Source organism: Oryzias latipes, chromosome 5 (assembly GCF_002234675.1).
Source record: "Oryzias latipes chromosome 5, ASM223467v1".
In the NCBI taxonomy this organism is placed as follows: domain Eukaryota; kingdom Metazoa; phylum Chordata; class Actinopteri; order Beloniformes; family Adrianichthyidae; genus Oryzias; species Oryzias latipes.
The window spans coordinates 2090936-2109663 of NC_019863.2; the positions used below are offsets into that span (position 1 = coordinate 2090936).

Genomic DNA, 18728 nt, shown 5'->3' on the forward strand with positions numbered 1-18728 from the left:
AGGACTATTTAAAAATTTTGCAAGAGAGAAATGTTATTTTGTCTCCATAATTTACGTTCAGGTCTTCCTTTTAGGCACCAGCTGGTCATAAGAAAATTAAACCAACAAAATTAGGAAAAATTTGTAAAATAAAAATTTAGGATTTATTATACAAAAACAAGCATAAAAAATTCCTATAACAACCAGTCTAATGCTGAACCTTATACTGCCCAAATTCTTCGACAGGAATTCATGCACAATTTCAAATGTTTTAACGTATGTTAGCGTCCCCTGGGAAAAAGTACAGTTTATTGTATGAAGTATACTTAAATATAACTAAAGTATGTATAGCTACCATAGACCGGGAAGAGTAGAAACATTTCTTTAGACTAAATTGGAACATCCTAAGTTTGCAATAAATAGATAGTACCTTTATGAAAAGTAAACTTCAAGTATACTGCCTCACTTTTAGCATCGACTTGTAGTACACTTAAATAGATATATTTGTGCTAAAGGGTGGCATGAAGAAAAGAAGGACCTCTTCATTAAAGCTGATTGCAAATGTAAATAACTGTGGAAAACATGTTGCCTTTCTTGAGGCCCTGAACACGACCTAAATTCATTTTAACGTCAGAAAAGCGGAGGACATAAATACTACTCTTGTCTATGTTTAGCTTTTTTTAATATTGAAAACATTTCCTAAATGCTGAGGAAATGCCAAGACTAGTCCAGCCTTTTGTCACAAGTTTATCTACATTGAAGTCTGACTGCAAATTTAAGTCAACTCCTAAGTTTTACAACTCATAATGACAGTTGGACTGTCACAAAATGTACTTTTAAAACAACTAATGGAGACACCAATCATATGCATTTAATTGCACACTCCCACAAATAAAACACAGGAAGATTTGGCAGTGATGTCCTGGAGGTCAAAATAAAGGGAACACATTAAAAACGGTTGCAGTCCCAAAGCTCAAACAGACAAACTGCCAGCATAACTTCCTAATTATCTATTTACAAGAGCAATGCTTTTAACTTCTTCCTATAGACCGATGCTATACTGTCTTTGCAGCAAAGTGTCTTCCGCCCTCTCCGGCTGCATACTTACACCTCCACTCCTCTCTTTCCATACTTGGCAATACCTCTTTTGCTCTGCTGCTATTGGCTGCTGCTGAGACAGCCCGGAGTGACCCGGATGTGCAAAGCGAGGCCTGTTTTCTCGCCGTGGCCTCCTTCCTGTAGCCCGGTTGAGGAAGTAAATTTCGCTGACAGGGCTGGGTTCACTGAGGGAGAGGCGAAGAAAACATCTTCCGCAGGGGACTAAAATACAAATAAAAACCACAAAAAGCGAAAAGGACGAGTTGGTAAATTAAAAGCGAACCTAGCGCGTACCGGCATCTGTGGATCGTGCCCCCCTGCCCCGCTGAGACCGCCGCAGACATGGTGAGTAAGGGCCGCGGCGGAGCTGGTGGGAGAGACGGGGAAGGGTTTTGGAGGGGCTGCGGCTAACTATACGCCTTCAGGTGCTACGACAAGCGAGCAGTGGTAACATGAGAGGAATAAAAATAAAAATCACAGAGGCATCCAACCGTAATGAGGAGAGTAAATAAACTAGGACCGCTGTTCATGGACGGTTTGCCCGTCTCTTCTAGCATGTTTAGGTGTTAGCTAACTGTTACTCGGGCTACCTGCTAGGCTAGGCTTAAAGTTAGCACAGGATGTTTTGGATTTGACACAAGTTTGCTAGCAGCAGTATCCAAGACCCCAAATATAGCAGACATTGAAACTGGTTGATCTAGGAGGCGGCTGTCGCTAAAATAAGACTCGCTGCTCGTATTCCTGACCGTGACGGGCTGACCGACTGCCTCTGCTGCTGCTGCTGCTGCTGCTGGGTTTCCTGCTTGGGGAGTCATGACTTCCTAAAGGAAAGAAGACATTTACCCCAACAAGAAATGCCACAAATCAATGTTGACGTTTGAGTTAAACTAATGTTATTGTTCTCATTTAGGTCAGAAGAGCCAGACATCACTGCCAAACTACCAACAGTTATTTAAAAGATGAATAAAATGCAGCATTAGATGTTCAATTCTACTCAAATATTCATACATTTTTTCTAGATTACCTTCTAAAACCAAATTTGTTTAGACAGTTTTCACTTAAGAGCTTCAAACTGATTTTAGGGAAGATTTTTAAAAAGAAAATTGAATTTGTTCATCAAAATCTACCAGAAAGCTTTTGTCTGAACAAATAAAAGCACATCAGTCCATAGTGAGGATGGAAAGGTGCAGCATAATCAATAGAGGCCAGCCGCCACTTTAAACACTTTAGGTTGTTTTGTAAAAAAAAAAAAAAAAATACAAATGTTCAAAGCATTTGAACTATAATTCATTTATTATAAACATAAGACAAATGTTGTGAATGTCAAAGAATTTGATTAGTTTTACGCCAAAATAAGAATTTGTTCGCATCATGAGTTTCATGTTTCAATACAGGCTAATGATTTTCATTTGGTATTTCTAATAAAATCTAAATAATTATAACACAACTGGGTGAACATTTGTTTGTGTCCTGATATTGTTTGAACTTCCTGAAACCTTTCGAAAGAACAAAAACTAAGGACTTTTCTATCGTCTGTTAGTCCCATAAAGACCTGATAAACAAAAGGTTTGTTGTTACGTTTTAGTTTGAAAGGTTGTCTCACAAAACTGAGTTTGACATGACAAACTGTTCATTCTTATCCGTTGTAATGTCTCCAAACATTTAGCCTCTGCAGGTGTTTTAGACAACTTTCTGTCTTCCCAGCCATTTCTGTCCACTTTGTTTCTAAATTGCGCAGAACCAAAACATAAACCTACCATAATCAAAGTTATTTGACTGTTTAGAATATATTACAGAAGTCTGACTTGAAAGCCGGTTTTTGCTTGGTGACTGTTGGACTTTTCAAATGTCACATGAATCTTTAGTAACTTCCTAACAGTTTTCTGTTTCTGGAGCCGTGGATGTTTCTCTAATATTCATAGTTTGTATGAGGAAGCAGACAGTGACGCAGAAACAATAACTCAGGTGGAGATTAACGATAGAGGAAACCCAGAGTCCAGCTTTGAAGACATATTTGTTTTTGACTTTTTGAAATTTGGTTTTTGTTCAGGTTTTGAGCTCCCATCTCTGTCCTGCGTGGCTGAAAGCAGGAGCAGCAGATGTTGTTTCTCTGGAGTCGCCTTTTCTCTGAGCCTCGGTCATAATCCTGACCGTCCTGCCTTGCTAGTCTCCCATGACCCCGGGGCCTGTTGGCTTGAGCTAGTATTTACACAGAAACGTGCGAGGAACGGAGGTGACTGATGATGCAGATTAAGATCAGCTAAAAGAGGCTTAAAGATGGAGCCAAACAAGTGACTCAGAGGTGGAGAAATTGCTCCCCGGAGACGTTTTTTTCAGACTCTTAAGGAATGATTTATGGAGGGAAAGATTTTCTGCACTCAAACAGGTCGTCGTCGTTCGATCTGATAGCTGATGCAGCACAACATTTGTACAGTTTGTACACATTTGATCCTTTTTAACTCTGGGCAGAAGAATATTCAACAAAAGAAATGAGTAGAAATAGATGTAAAAGACAAACGGTGGAACTAAGAAACCGTTTTTTGTGACACGTTTCTAAATTATTTGTAATAAGATGGGTTATAAAACCTTTTCTAGTTGTCATTTGTCACAGTTAAAACACATTTAGCGTTTCAGTTTTTAGCATCAATCTGATCTGCTGTATCAACACAGACTAGCCTGTGAGGAATGTTTATGTGCAGAGAACTGCATCCACATGTGAGTTATTTATGTCGCCTCATGGCCTCTTCAGTTCACTTAAGTTAAAGTTTTTTTTCCAATTTGAAGAAATACACCTTTTGTGATCTAAACACTGTGTTTAAAAAAAAAAACTGTGGTTAAGTCAGTGTATGTTTACAAAAAATGTTCACATGACAAGTCAGGAGGTCTGCCTGTTCCCACACGGCGTTGTCCTGCCAGGGCGCCACAGATCCTGAACATCAGCTGCTTTTATGCCCTCGGGTGAAATGAAACGGTGTGTGTTCACAGAATGAGGAAAAGGAAGCCTAAGGGCGTTTTAATTAAGGCTAGGTATCACCAATAAATTACAGAATCGATTCAATTAACCAGTGGCTGGATTGATTCAATTCACAATATCTTTTATTTGTCTCGATTCTTTCGATTTGCTTCCATTTTGGATTTACACTGTGTACACATTTAGACGTATTTGTAGAAAAATACATTAATAATCTAAATGTGTTTTGAAGATCTTCATATTAGTTTGATACAGTTCACATACTGTAAAATGAGAAATTCCATTATATGTTAGCATCAAGCTAGCGGACCTTAGCTTTACTGCTGTTATGCATAATGTTGCAGGAAAAGGAAAGGCATAAAAGATCGAGCTGTACCTTCATGGATTGATTTATTAAGCTTGGATTCATTCAAATCGATTAATGGATTTTATCAAACCAAACCCAGTTTTAATGTGGAAGGCCAGATCTCAACTCTTCTGCCTGCTTTTCAAAATAAGGCTTGATGCTCAGCTAAAGACCTGAAGGCTCTGCAGCAGACGTATTCTGTCATGGATGTATAGAATTCTATGGTGGGAGGACGCACCACATGACGCATGTGGACTTCATTATGCTTATACATAATACATTGGAGCAAAAAAATAAATGTTAGCATTTTTCCTCAGATTGAAACGAGTCAAAACCGTCAGATCTTCTGTTTTTGCTGCAGGTCCTTTGTCTAGACCAGGGGTGTCAAACTCATTTACACTGAGGGCCACATCAGCATAGTGTTGTCCTCAAAGGGCCAAATATAACTTATACATGTAACTAAATGTAAAGAAAAATAAATGTAACTACTCCTTAATGTTAGATTACTCAATAATGATTTATTATAACTTTTTAAAGTGACAATTCCATTTGCATAGAATACATATGTTTGCTTATTACTTTAGCATAAATCCTTTTAAATTTTGTCCACTTATTAAAACCCACATAACTCCATTAATGAAGCATCAAACTTTTCAAGTGAATAAAGAAAAATAACACAAAACTGAGCTAGAAAGAACATGTATGACACGTGTAACATTTGACAAAAAAAGGCTGCACACAGCCGTGCATCCAACTGATGGTTTCATGACAACAATTTGTCTGCATGCACACATAACACCTGCAAACATTGAATAATTACAGCTACACATAAATAAAATGTAATCAACTAAATAAAATTTTTATTTTAAGAAAATATTTAACTTTTATGCTCTTGCGGGCCACATAAAATGACATAGCGGGCCACTTTTGGCCCCCTGGCCTTGAGTTTGACACGTGTGGTGTAGATGATGCATCCGTGGCTCTCAGCAAACGGATGCTTCATCAGCATGAATTATTCAACAGCTATCAAACATTCACGCGTGTGTTTTCTACCATTGATTTCTCCCATGTTTTATCTGCTTCCGTTAAAGCTGAAGCTGTTTCACTTTGTGCAGCTGAAGAGGGAAACAAGTCAGACGTGTAGAACAGGGAGGAGGCCTGAGGAGAATTGGAAAGTGCTGGTGGACCCTGGAGTTTCTTTGGGCCTCCAAACAACATGAACCCAGAGGAACACGTTTTAAAAATAACCCACAGGAACGACGATTATTTCTGCAGATAAACAGGAGATTTTTGTGACTGTTGTTCATGCGCTGTTATTATTTGGAAAATCACTTCAGACAGATGTCCCTTTCCTATCTAACTCGCTTTTTGGTTCATTGTTTAACAAAAATCCTTTGAGTTTGAAAGGGAAACAGAAACAGAAATGATCAAATCTTTGAGCTAATTTCACTATAATTTTTCTTGTTTTCTGACCAAAAAACTTTTTTTTTTAAATCCAAATCTATGATTTTATTCATGTAAATTCCTCTTAATTGAATGTGTTTCCATTCAATGTAAACGCATGTTTTTGCTTTTAGAAATGTGAATTGATGAATCCTGGATTGTGGATCATAATGGCTTCTGGTTTTTGTCATTGGCGCCCGGCTCTGCTGTGGCGTCTTTTTCTGCTAGATTGTTTGCTTTTTGATTCTGATGGGAATTCTGGCTGAAAGCAGAAGGTCCAGAAACATTCTGTTCATTTCTTACCCATTTTTTTAGACTGACAGAAATGATTCCTTCGTGTGTTAATATAACAAACCTTCGATGCGACTGAGAGAATATTTGTTCATGTACATACTCTGACATTTGTGTGTGTGGACGCAGTAGACACACATTTATTTGAAGGTTTTTGTGCACTTATGACTTTTTATGCAGACTTTTTTTTTGTTTAACAGGCAATAAAAATTTTCTTATTTCAAACATCTGTTTAACAAAAAAGTCAACAAACACATTTGGTTCGCTTCAAGTGAATCAAAATTAGTTTCCCCGGTAATCCGGGACAAATTTTCAGTCTAAAAACACCCAAGTGGATCCTGGTCCAGGACCAGGAACCGCTCTCTTGCCCATCTTTGGAGGTGGTCTTGGTTCGTTTCCTCTCAGTGTCCTCAGTCAGAATACAATCTGTCTTCGGAGCAGAACTGAACCAAAACGACCCCCGTAGCCGATGGTCATGTGATCTAAACGCAGTCGGAATGTAGCTACAGATGAGCGGCGGACAAATTCAAAGTAATGATTGTCGTGTTAACAAACAGAAAAACGGTACTACTCCTTACTCATTACGTGTAATTTAACTCTCTTTTCACTGTCTCGGTAAGTGGCGTGCACCCGACAGGCGCTGCTGTGACGTCATCGTAAAAATGACCTGACAGAATTCCCTTAAAACAACGCCGTGACACCACAACCATGAGACACAGCAACTCATTGAAATATGATGGGATGAATGCAGGCTCATCAAAACAACTTTTAACCTGACACACATTGCTTCTCACTGTTTTACCCACAATCTATATGTCATTAACACTTAAATATTTCAAATTAGTCAGCAAAATGCTAAGTTTGAATGAACTGCCCTGAGAAGGACTGCAAAGCACCAGACTTCCAGGATTTCTGCCTCCAGTTGCCGCCCTCGTAATTCCTGACCAATGAGTGAAGAGATCTATATTCATGTGGTTTGGTTTACAAGCTTTGGTACTAATCAGGAAAGGCTGCTTGACAACACTCTGACTAAACGGCAGGTTCAGAGCTCCACCCTGACCAGATTAAGTGGACTGGGTCCAGACAGAACGGTTTTCCCAGTCTGAATGCACCCTGAATCTGCTTCAGTAACTGCAGATGAACTCAGATGTAATTAGTCATTGTCAGACTAACATTGTTTTTCTTCAAATTAAAAGACGTCAGCCTCAGAGTTCCCTGCATGAACCGGTCAGAGAAGAGTTTAGGTTAAAGCTTGGAAGCATCCATGTCTGATCGCTTAAAGCGGATTTCATGCTGAAGACCCGTCGTCTTCTCCATTAGCAGCTGATGGCCCTCCGTCATCAGGGTCTTAAACACGGTGGTATTGTTTGACATGAGGGCAGATTCCTGGTCTCTAAAAGCTCCCAGTGAAAGAACTGACACGGAGAGGGGGGGGGGGGGGGGTGATTGGATACCAATGGTTAAGCAGTTTGGTTCCTTCCTGCCATGTTTAAAGTCTGTTTACCAAGGCTGCACGATATGAAGAAACTCGTGTCATGTGATATTAGTGATCAAATTGCAATGACGATAATTATGAACAAATGGCAAAACAACCAAAAACATAATTTTCCCCCAAAACATCTAACACAAAAGGGCTCCATTGGTCAAATGCATCAAATGATTAATTTGATTCGTTAAATACTTTACGCTGCCATTAGACTGTTTTAACACATTTATTGCAATTTTCGCCTTCTTTTGCGATATGCATATTGCACAGCTTGATGTCGCGATAACGGTAAATTTGCGATTAACTGTACAGGCAGTCTACAGCAGTGGTACTGTTTGTGGATCATGTTGGGTGTTGCTGCCGTGTTGTGGCGCCGTCTCTGATTTTGGCTTTTCCCTGCTTGTGTGTCTCAGAATGACCAGCAGCTGGACTGTGCTCTGGACCTGATGAGGCGTCTGCCTCCTCAGCAGATCGAGAAGAACCTCAGCGACCTCATTGACCTGGTGAGTCTTCTTCAGCAGACCAGAGCGCCGCCTTGTTTGGAAGACGGACAGCTGCCCTTTCAAAAACAGAATTACTAATTAAATAAAGTTTAGATGATTTTTATTTTTTAGCAAAATTTCATAGTTTCCTTAAAAAAAAGGTATACTATAAAAAATGGTTCCTTAAATTATCTTAAAGTAAATTAGGAGCATTTTTTACCTGCTAATCTTTTATTTTGGAGTTTTGTGTGGCTAAATATCAAGGAATATTTAATTTTAATATATTTGATTTTAAACATATATAAATATTTTTTTGAATTTTGTATTTGCATTTTTTTCAGGCAGTCAGAACAAAACAATACTGAAGACTAAAAGAAATGCATTTATAAATACATATATTAAACTTAACATGATTAGTCATGATGTGATTTGAAACATTAATAGTGATTTAGACATATCTACATATATATCCACTAGCGGTGTAACGATACACGTAGTTGAACTGAACTGTTTCAGTACGGCAGTTTCGGTTCGGGTCACTTCTGTACCGTTTCGGTACGTTTTTTCTTTTTTACCCTCACATGTATTGGAACAATAAAATAATAGTTCATAAGAAAGCAGTTCATATCAGGCAGATTTGTTTAACAGCCGTATCGAACCAAGCCCTATGAAATTCTGAATCGAACCGAATTGAGATTTTAGCGTATCGTTACACCCCTTATATCCACACACTCGTGTTAATGATGCCATTATAGATACTCCTAATCATAAACAGACATATTTGTGCTTACATTCAATACATTGACACATAGAATCCATTAAATGTGAAGTTTGTCATAAAGAGTTTGATGAATTTATGTGGGATGAAGCAAATTCCACCCCTATTATGCTTTACTTGACTATTGTACCTGTTTTAACATATTTGTCATATTCCATGTCATAACTTCTAAATAAATAAACTCCATTATTTCAGAAATCAATCAAGTGTTTAATGATTATGATCAGTAAATGTTATTGCATTTCTGTCATTTGATTTATTCCATTGTTTCAAAGCTTAAGGCTCTTTTTTATTTTAAAAATGTTATTACATGTGTAACAATGAAGGAAGGGTCGTGATAGAAGATGGGTTTTTGTTTTAATTCAAATTTTTCCCCTACAGCTTCTCCCTACCCTCCAATTGTAGGGGCATTTGGAGGGGTAGGGGTGTCCGAAATTGTCAGTAATGGTTTTTTATTTAAAGCATTTTCCGAGCGCCGGCGACTAAAGATGACATCATCGAGTGGGAGTGACATCCGCATTCCAAGACTTTTATTTTTCAATAACTCTCCGGTTGGAGGGCTAAATGTAGGGGTAACTGGTGGATGCCAACTTTTTGACCGGCTAGACCAGTTATTGACTGTTTCAAATACGGCCTTCCCTCATTTATCGTGGAAGTTACCCTCTAAAAAATCCATCAAGTATGTTTTAAGGCAGAAAAACTCCTCGCTACACACTTTCTACACTTTTCTTAGACAGACATGAGCACTTTCACACTTTTCGTTTTAAACCTTTATAGAAAAGCAAGTCCAGTATTGAAGAATCAGAACAAAGATCCAATTACGATCAAAGGTTTGCGTTAATGTGGCGATGCGTTCTGAACCAGAGACATGGACACATGGAGGTGATTGATTGAGCAGACTTTATCTGTTGAGGAGACTGAGGTCTTTTGGAGTGCAGGGATCACTCCTAAAGACTTTTTATGACTGTGGTGGCATCAGCCATCTTTTATGGTGCGGTCTGCTGGTGCAGCGGCATCTCTGCATCAGACAGGAAGCGGCTGGAGAAGCTGGTGAAGAAGGCCAGCCCCGTTCTGGGGCTGCCTTTGGACTCAATACAGGAGGATGGTAGCTAAGCTAAGCTATCATCCATGATAGGGAACAACGCCCACCCCCTGCATGAGTCTGTGTCCTCACTGTGCAGCTCCCTCAGTGTCAGACTGATATATCCTAAGTGTCTGAAGGAGCGACACCACAGGTCGTTTCTACCTGCTGCCGTTAGACTGTACAACCTTAGCTGCTCCCAGTGAAACACGTTAAACAACATCATCGGCTCTGTCATATTCCTTTTACCCTGTTCAATAACCGATATATGGTCATCCTGTGCAATTTTTTGGAAATGCATGTGTGTATACTAGGGGTGTAATAAAAAATCGATTCTGCAATATATCGCAATACGTCATTTGGCAATACTTGTATCGATTCAAAATGCTGCCAGATCGATATTTATTTAATTATTTCTGAGCGTCCTTCAGTGTCTGACTCTTGTTGTCCACTTCACCGTCAGACCGCTAGTTGGCAGCAGAGAACACGGAGCCTCTTCGAGCAGCTCTACTCTGCACAAGACAACAGGAAGACTGCAGCCAGAGGCAGTTTGTTCTGACATTAAATACTTATTTTTTACTTGGAATGGATACTAAACAGAAACTCTGAGCCATGTTGCTGCCAGTAAGATATGAAAACGTGGATTGCTGTGATTTTTAGCGGCTCAGATAAATAAGATAGACAAAGAAGCACGGCAGCAGCTAATAGGCTAATGCGCTTAGCATCTGCTAACATGCTAGCAAAGCGGGCTAAAGTTCTGCAGAACCTCAAAGCAATGGATTCTAGTTTAGGGACCTGATGGATCAGAGGGATGTGTACAATGCTCTGAAAAAGGCTGACTGTGGTGATCAGCTTTACCAGTTTACTTCCGTGTGTGAGAAGAGTGGCTGCAAAGGTGCAGCAGAGCAGATATGTAAACAAAGACCCTTTTTTGTCACATTAAAGCAACTTTCCTCCGTTCTGTCATGTCGCCTCATCATCACACTTTATTGTTTCTGGAAAGAATCAGTGTGTGTCCCCCACCCTTTATTTTTAAAGCACCATTCAGGCTCCTGAGCTGTTTAAAAGCACTAGAGAAGCTACATTAATGCTGAAAATAAACAGCATTTTATTTCCCCAATTGAAACTTATTGGTTAAGGCTCATTCATTCTTTGTTATTTCTTACACTGAAAAATATATATATATATTTTAAATCAGACAATGTTGACTGTTCCCTTTCTATATTTTAACGTACCAAAATAAAAGCACTATGAATTTGCTTTGGTAAACGTAACTTATATATGAGATACAATTGCAGTGCTTAACATTGTGATCATTAAACCGAATTTGACCATTTTATTACAGTGGAAGAGTATTTTCAGTCATATTTAAAAAAACAGAAAGAAAACATGTTTCGGTAAAATATCGGGATACGTATCGTATCGCCAGACTCTTGCCAATACACACCCCTAGTGTATACTGTGTATATATGTGTGTGTATTGACTCCATAGTTTCTTTTGTCTTTATATATCGCTCTCTGTACCTGTACTGCTGCTGCAACAAGGAAATTTCCCCGTCGTGGGACTAATAAAGGAATATCTTATATCTTGACAAGGTCAACAGCCAATTAGGACACAGTGCACAGAAGAAAATGCACCTAACTGTGAGACTGCGAAAGATGTAGCGAGGAAGCACGGTAACCATGGAAACCACGCGCAGACGTGAACCTCTGCTGTGGAGAAGAACCCCTCATTGGTCCATGTCAGCGATGTCAGGATTTCCAGGCTGGTTTCCTAGTTCATCTTGGATTTTCAGTGACCGTTCTGTCACCAACAGCTCTGTCCGCCTCTGAAAGGTTTACCTCGAAGTTTCGAGGCCGTTTGCGGTCAGCGTAGCGTTTTGACCATAATCAGACCCAAATCTGTGTTTGGGCTGCAGCTTCTTGTCTGGTTTCATCTGCTCAAATTCAGCCGGACCCCCACCTGCACAACTTCCTCTTCCCTCACCTTTAATCCCCTCCCCCAACATCTGCCCCCTGCTGCCCATGTTTCCTGTAATTAGTGATGATTATCACAGCTGTCAATCACCTCCAAAGCAGAATTTTTTTTTCTTTTTGAAAGTCATCCTTTATGATTCCAAACAACCAGAAACCAGAACCCCCCACCCCCTCCAATTTTTGTAGCCTGTGTTGCCAGGCTTTTACTGTGCCTTTTCAGGGCCTTTTCTGGTGCCTTTGCTGGGGGTGTGTGTGTGTGTGTGTGTGTGTGTGTGTGTGTAGGGGGGGGGGGGGTCATGTCTGTCTGTGAGAACTTATTTGTACTGCCCCCCCCCCCCCCCCTTCAGATATTAAGTTTCCCGGCGATGTCTCATTTAGACTCTTCTCCTTGTTAGTGCAGCAGGACTGCTTCCGTTGAAGTCATTATGTGCTCCACAGCTTCCTGCTTGTCAACCCGTCTAATCAGACGGCGTGCAGCAGCGGCGTGCTGTCATGTTGAGCTGAGCTCTACTGCTTTCACTTGTCCAGGTTCCCAGTCTGTGTGAGGACCTCCTCTCCTCTGTGGACCAGCCCTTGAAGATTGCCCGGGACAAGGTGGTGGGGAAGGACTACCTGCTCTGCGACTACAACCGAGATGGAGACTCCTACAGGTGGGCTTTAGGAGAGACGCCACGCCATGTTAGTTCTTGGTCTGATGTTGGTGGAGGTGTTTGGTGTCGACGCTGCGGTTGCGACCAAACCTCCGGGTCAGTTGGTTTCCATTTATTTTTCTGGCGTCTTCAACAGATCCCCCTGGAGTAATAAGTACGAGCCCCCCATCGAAGACGGTGCCATGCCTTCAGCTCGCTTGAGGAAACTGGAAGTTGAAGCCAATAACGCCTTTGATCAGTACAGAGACCTGTGAGTTCCAGCGAGGCGTTTGCACGCCGAGTATGTGCCGTGGCGGCATAACCACATGTGGATGTTCTGTAGGTATTTTGAGGGGGGGGTCTCTTCCGTGTACCTCTGGGACTTGGATCACGGCTTCGCTGGAGTTATTCTCATAAAAAAGGCTGGGGACGGATCCAAGAAGATCAAAGGATGCTGGGACTCCATTCATGTGGTGGAGGTGCAGGTGAGGACACGCATTGAAACTTCAGTGGGGTGGGGGGTCGGGTCAAATGAAAGCCTCGTGGAGATAACAGTGTTCTGCCAACAGGAGAAGTCGAGTGGTCGTACTGCTCACTACAAACTCACCTCCACCGTCATGCTGTGGCTGCAGACAACCAAAACCGGATCTGGTACCATGAACCTCGGTGGCAGCCTTACGAGACAGGTGAGGGGGGGGTCACTCCCAGCCAAAAACAGCTGCAGTCCTGTCTATGGTCCTGTATTCACTCATCACATCTGCTCTTTTGCCTGTTTTCCCACCCACAGATGGAGAAAGACGAGACGGTCGGGGAGTCTTCGTCCCACATCGCCAACATCGGCCGCCTGGTGGAAGTCAGTTCCCGCACGGCCACTTTTCTATCTGCTCCCGTCTGGGTCCTCATTGTTCAGCTGGTTTTGCATGTTTCCCGTTGCCTGCGCCGGATTCAAATACTTGCGTTAATAATAGACTTCTGTTGCATTTGGTGACCAGATAAGATGAATGCTGTCTGCTGCCACCAGCGTGCACGAGCGTGCATCAGCGTGCACGGGGAACTGAAAGACCAGAAATGCTGTTTAACACGGATTGGTGCTCAGTTGGGCTGAACAACATCAAAGGGCATGCTGGGAAAATAACCTGCACCAGCCTGTTTTTCCCTCTGAATGTAAACTGCCTCCTGAAGAATAGCAGACCACCAAGGTCCTCTGGCTCCCCCTACAGGCTGGCTTTTGCCTAGCAAACCTTTATCTTCCTTCAGAAAGTCTTTGAGAATGAGGGAAAAAAAGGCAAAGTTTTTAAACCCTAAAAAGGTTTTATCCTGTTTGTAGGATATGGAGAACAAGATCCGTTCAACGCTGAATGAAATCTACTTTGGGAAGACCAAGGACATCGTCAACGGCTTAAGGTAACAGCTGCAGGCGCGGTCCTGGTGACCGGCTAACAGGACTTACCTGTTGTTTGTTTAGGATGAACATCTGAAGGGCCTCACTCTTTGTTGGTTTAGCTTTAGGCAGCTTTGTAGCCCAAAACCCATTTAGCGTGAGAGCAATAAAGTTGATCGTTTATAGCTTCAATGTGGAGTTTCTCAGGAATCTACTGTTTCCTTCAGTTTCTCTGTTTGTTTAGGCCTTTTTACCTGTTTATTAGCTGCAGGGTGTCTTCTTTTCACATCAACTATGTCTACATTCACTACTCTCTTACCCCTAAAAGATTGTGTAGTGCTCGCAACTTTAACACAATTGATATGCCTTCACTACTTTATTTTGAACTCTAAAAGCGACGTCACCCATTTGCCAAAATAAAAATCCAATAAATATGAACATGATTTTCTGGGTTCTTCAGTTATCGGACACAGTTGTGTGTTTTTTCACATACCTCACATGTTCCGTCGACAAAACCTGTCAGGTATGTAAAAAAACACAACCGTGTCTGATAAAAGAACCTAAGAGTTAATAATACACACACTATGAACTAAATATAAACATTTTATGAAGATTATTCAAGAGTTTTCTATATTTGGATGATTCAAAAACTAGGAGGATTTATAAAACAATGATTTAAATGCAATTTTTTAAATGACAACTCTTTCAAACACAATGCATTGTGGTCTATAGTGGGCATCAATGCACACTGAGGTTGTGTCTGAATTCCCACAACTACTAAAAAAAACTATCTAGTCCAGCACTATGTAGTGCTCTGAATTTTAAAAGCGATTCAGTCCCCACGCTCACTACTTTATTTATTTTTTTTAAACTGCGGATATGACGTCATCGATTTCATGAAGTTAAAATCTAATGGATATGAGTGTTTTGTGACGATTATTTATGAGTCCACTGTCTTCTGAAGATGAAAACGTTGATGATTTATTAAATAAAATACATTTAAATACATTTTTTTTGGGGCAAAAATTGTTCAGACGCAATGCATTGTGGTCTATATTCGCCAATCTAGTGAGCATCGATGCACACTAGTTTTTCGTAGAGACTTCTGGGAAATTTCTAAGGAACTCGATTTTGGAATTGTACATTTAGACAGCTCTAAAAAATGGTGAACGCACTATATACACTTTATAGTGCACTGTATACACTTTGTAGTGCACTGTATACACTTTGTAGTGCACTGTATACACTTTGTAGTGCACTATATACACTTTATAGTGCACTGTATACACTTTGTAGTGCACTGTATACACTTTGTAGTGCACTGTATACACTTTGTAGTGCACTATATACACTTGTAGTGCACTATATACACTTTATAGTGCACTATAAACACTTTGTAGTGCTCTATATACACTTTATAGTGCACTATATACACTTTATATAGTACTCTATACACTTTATAGTGCACTATATACACTTTGTAGTGCACTCTATACACTTTGTAGTGCACTCTATACACTTTGTAGTGCACTATACACACTTTGTAGTGCACTTTATACACACTTTGTAGTGCACTTTATACACTTTGTAGTGCACTGTATACACTTTGTAGTGCACTGTATACACTTTATAGTGCACTATACACACTTTGTAGTGCACTATAAACACTTTGTAGTGCACTATAAACACTTTGTAGTGCACTTTATACACTTTGTAGTGCACTGTATACACTTTGTAGTGCCCTATAAACACTTTGTAGTGCACTATAACAATCAAGTTTATATAAAATCGAGTGCCCTGGAAATTTCCCAGAAGTCTCTGCGAAAAACCAGTGTGCATTGATGCTCATTAGATTGGCGGATACAGGCCACAATGCATTGCGTCGGAACAATTTCTGCCTAAAAAATGTATTTAAATGTATTTTTTAATAAACCATCAATGTTATTATCTTTAGAAGACAGTGGAATCATATATTATTGTCACAAAAACTCATTAAATTTTCATTTCGTGAAATCGATTACATCATATACGCAGTAAAAAAGATTTAGTCAGCGTGATGTCTGAATTGCTTTTAAAATTCGGGGGGGGGGGTTCGACAGCTGTAGATTCGGGCAGCACTACAAAATTATCGTGTTCTGTATTGGGCACTATATAGTTCACTGTATAGTGTCCTATATAGTTTGTAGGGAAGGAATTAGGACACAACCTGATTTTTCCCAAAGACTTGTGGGAAATGTTCAAGGATTTTGTAATTGTAGACGGTAAACGCCCCGTTGAATGAAGGAATAGTGAGTGAATTCAGACGCAGCTTCCTCTGCTGCACATTTCTCCTCACCTCCTGGTTTGTCTCCTCTCCTCCTCCTGCTGTGCTCCTCTCTGCTCCAGATCTATTGAGTCTCTGCCTGATAATCAGAAGTACCGGCAGCTCCAGAGGGAGCTGTCGCAGGTCCTCACCCAGCGTCAGATCTTCATTGACTAGGGTTGGAGGTACACTCAGGCATGGGCTTGTGTGTCTGTGTGTCATAACTCCCAGAGTGGGACAGGACGAAATAACGGCTCCACAAACGTTCTTGTTTTTCGTGCACAAACCTTTTCCCTCAGTCTTGTGTTTGTACTTGGAGTCTGTCATAACCCGTGTGCTATCTTGTGGGGTCCAGATGACCCCACTCCCACAAGGGCTAAAATGCATATTTCCCAGGTGTTGTTTACCCTTCTGTCCAAACGCAGGAACCGTGTTACCATGGAGATGGACGTGCATTCGCTTCCAGCCGGGTTTTTTGTTACCATAAAGAGGTTTTTAAGGCGGTTGTGTTTTGTTTAAGTTTCGGTCCCAAAACATGTTTTCTGGGAAGTCTTAACACTGAAGTAAACAGATTACCGAGCACTTTAAAATACTAATCTGAGAGGCGCTCAGCTGCATGATGGGAACTAACTGGGATGAAGTGTGTGGTCATCACGCCTGCTGCGTCCCGTCCTCTCTGCAGGAGGACACAGACCTGCTGGTTTCTCCTCCCAGCCTCTCCGGATGCGAGCGCTGACGTTCTCCTCTTTGTGTCCGACAGGAGCGTTCAGACTCAGGCCGACAAGCAGCAGAAGGACGCTCTGAGGAACGACTTAGTGGAGGCACTCAGGCGCAAACAACCGTAGCACCTTCAGCAGCAGCTAGAGATGCTTTCTCTTTGTTTTTTTGTTTTTTTCTCTTGTCTTAATGTGTCTGCCTCATCTGTTTCTTTGTCTCCTCCTCCTCCTCCTGTTCCAGTGCTGCATTTGTGAATAACAAGAAAAGGAGAAAATGCTTTGCTTCTTTTGTTTTTGTCAGTCTGGGTTTTTTTTATGTCATGAAGCCATCATCCTCTCACCCTCATTCTTAATGAATATGATAGTATTATCAAGCTTTATGATAATCGTCAGCTGTTCATGTCCTCAGTCACTCTGAAAGAGACGCCGCACCTCCTCTGAGGAGGTGATGAATGCCCGGCTGTGGTGTCACCGCACACCCCCCACCCCCACCCCCCACGTCAGTACTAAACGGCGCCCGTCGTGCGGCCGTCAGCCCTCCAGGCCCCGTCAACTGACTGCTCCACCACGTCTGCATGCTTGTGTCAGGAGGAGGGGATGGACTGTTTTCACCCCCCCACACTCACACATGCCCAATATGACATGACAGTCCCCCCCCCCCCCCCCCCTCTCTCTCTCTCTCACCTGCTCTGTCCTTGTTGGGGGTCACAGTTTGTCTTTGTGTCTCAGTGGAAACCTTTGAATGTTTCCAAGGTGGATGGGAATCTTTTTTTGTTTTGTTTTTTTTGGCTCTTCTTTTGTAAAGCTTATGATTCATATTGTATTAGAGCCTCCAGCAACAATAAAAACTGTAAAAAGCTACGCTTGTTCTCCCTTTATTGGAAGTTTGTTGATCTGAACACGGGAGGGAAAATCTGAAGATCTGGATCCAACTTTTTGGAGGGAGAAAAACATTGAAACATATTTTCAGCCTTTCCATGCTACCAAGCTTGTGGTAGAGTGTCCGCCCTGTGACCGGAAGGTCGTGAGTTCAAATCCAGGCCGAGTCATACTAAAGACTCTAAAAATGGGACCCAGTGCCTCCCTGCTGGACACTCGGCATTAAGGGGTTGGATTGGGGTGGGTCAATCCACCAAATGGTTCCCGAGCGCGGCTGAGTCTGCGGCTCACCGCTCCCCCAGGGGAGGGGTCAAATGCGGAGGAAGAGTGTGTGACAGATACTGAGACTTCAACTTTACATCCTTTTTTATTTTAAACTTTCACAGTAATCATTTTTTGAAGAAATATCCTTTTTACACAGTAAAAATTTGTTCTACTTTTCCCCCGCCAGTTTTGGAAATGCCCCTTCTGTTTTTGCACCAAGCTGCCTGGTGGTGTAGTGGTTAGCACTCACCGCACAGCACAAAAAGCCCTGGTTCGATTCCCGTCTGGAGTTTGCATGTTCTCCTGGTGCATGTGTGGATTTTCTCCAGCCACTCTGGCTTCCTCCTGCGGTCCAAACAAACGCTTATCTTCTTATCTATCTCTAAATTGCCCTTGGGTGAACATGCATGTGTGAACCTGCAACAGACTGCTGACCTGTCCAGAGTGTATCCTGTCCTCGCCTGACACGGACGAGTCTGCAACCTGAGGCCCTGGAGCCGCATGCAGCTCTTTTTTTTTTTTACTCGAGAAAAATGCAGCGATTTGAAGAAATAATGGAGTCGTGTTTAAGTTGTTTTAGATTATTACGTTTTCCCCTTCACGTTTGGATCTATATAATGTCAGT

At 41.4% G+C, this 18728-nt stretch overlaps 1 protein-coding gene across 3 annotated transcripts; it reads left to right on the forward strand.

Moving 5' to 3' along the window:
- The first annotated feature begins 1118 nt into the window (after positions 1–1118).
- On the forward strand, positions 1119–17821 carry capzb (capping actin protein of muscle Z-line beta subunit). 3 transcript variants are annotated; one of them, XM_023954715.1, is made up of 10 exons: positions 1119–1422; positions 8028–8117; positions 12461–12582; positions 12719–12832; positions 12905–13046; positions 13131–13247; positions 13349–13414; positions 13889–13965; positions 16328–16429; positions 17005–17821. In XM_023954715.1, exons 1-9 carry the CDS (start codon positions 1420–1422, stop codon positions 16419–16421), a joined length of 825 nt encoding a protein of 274 aa, XP_023810483.1. In that variant the 5' UTR covers positions 1119–1419; the 3' UTR covers positions 16422–16429; positions 17005–17821. The 3 variants fall into 3 exon arrangements, with proteins under 3 accessions (XP_023810483.1, XP_023810485.1, XP_023810486.1); XM_023954717.1 differs by having other exon boundaries at positions 16328–16422; XM_023954718.1 differs by lacking the exon at positions 16328–16429.
- The last annotated feature ends 907 nt before the right edge of the window (positions 17822–18728 follow it).

Bases quoted from the DNA above. Each gene is read 5' to 3' on its own strand.
- capzb (XM_023954715.1), top strand. The intron at 13,248-13,348 runs GTGAGGGGGGGG...TCCCACCCACAG, and splicing joins GTGGCAGCCTTACGAGACAG to ATGGAGAAAGACGAGACGGT. The intron at 13,966-16,327 runs GTAACAGCTGCA...TCTCTGCTCCAG, and splicing joins GACATCGTCAACGGCTTAAG to ATCTATTGAGTCTCTGCCTG.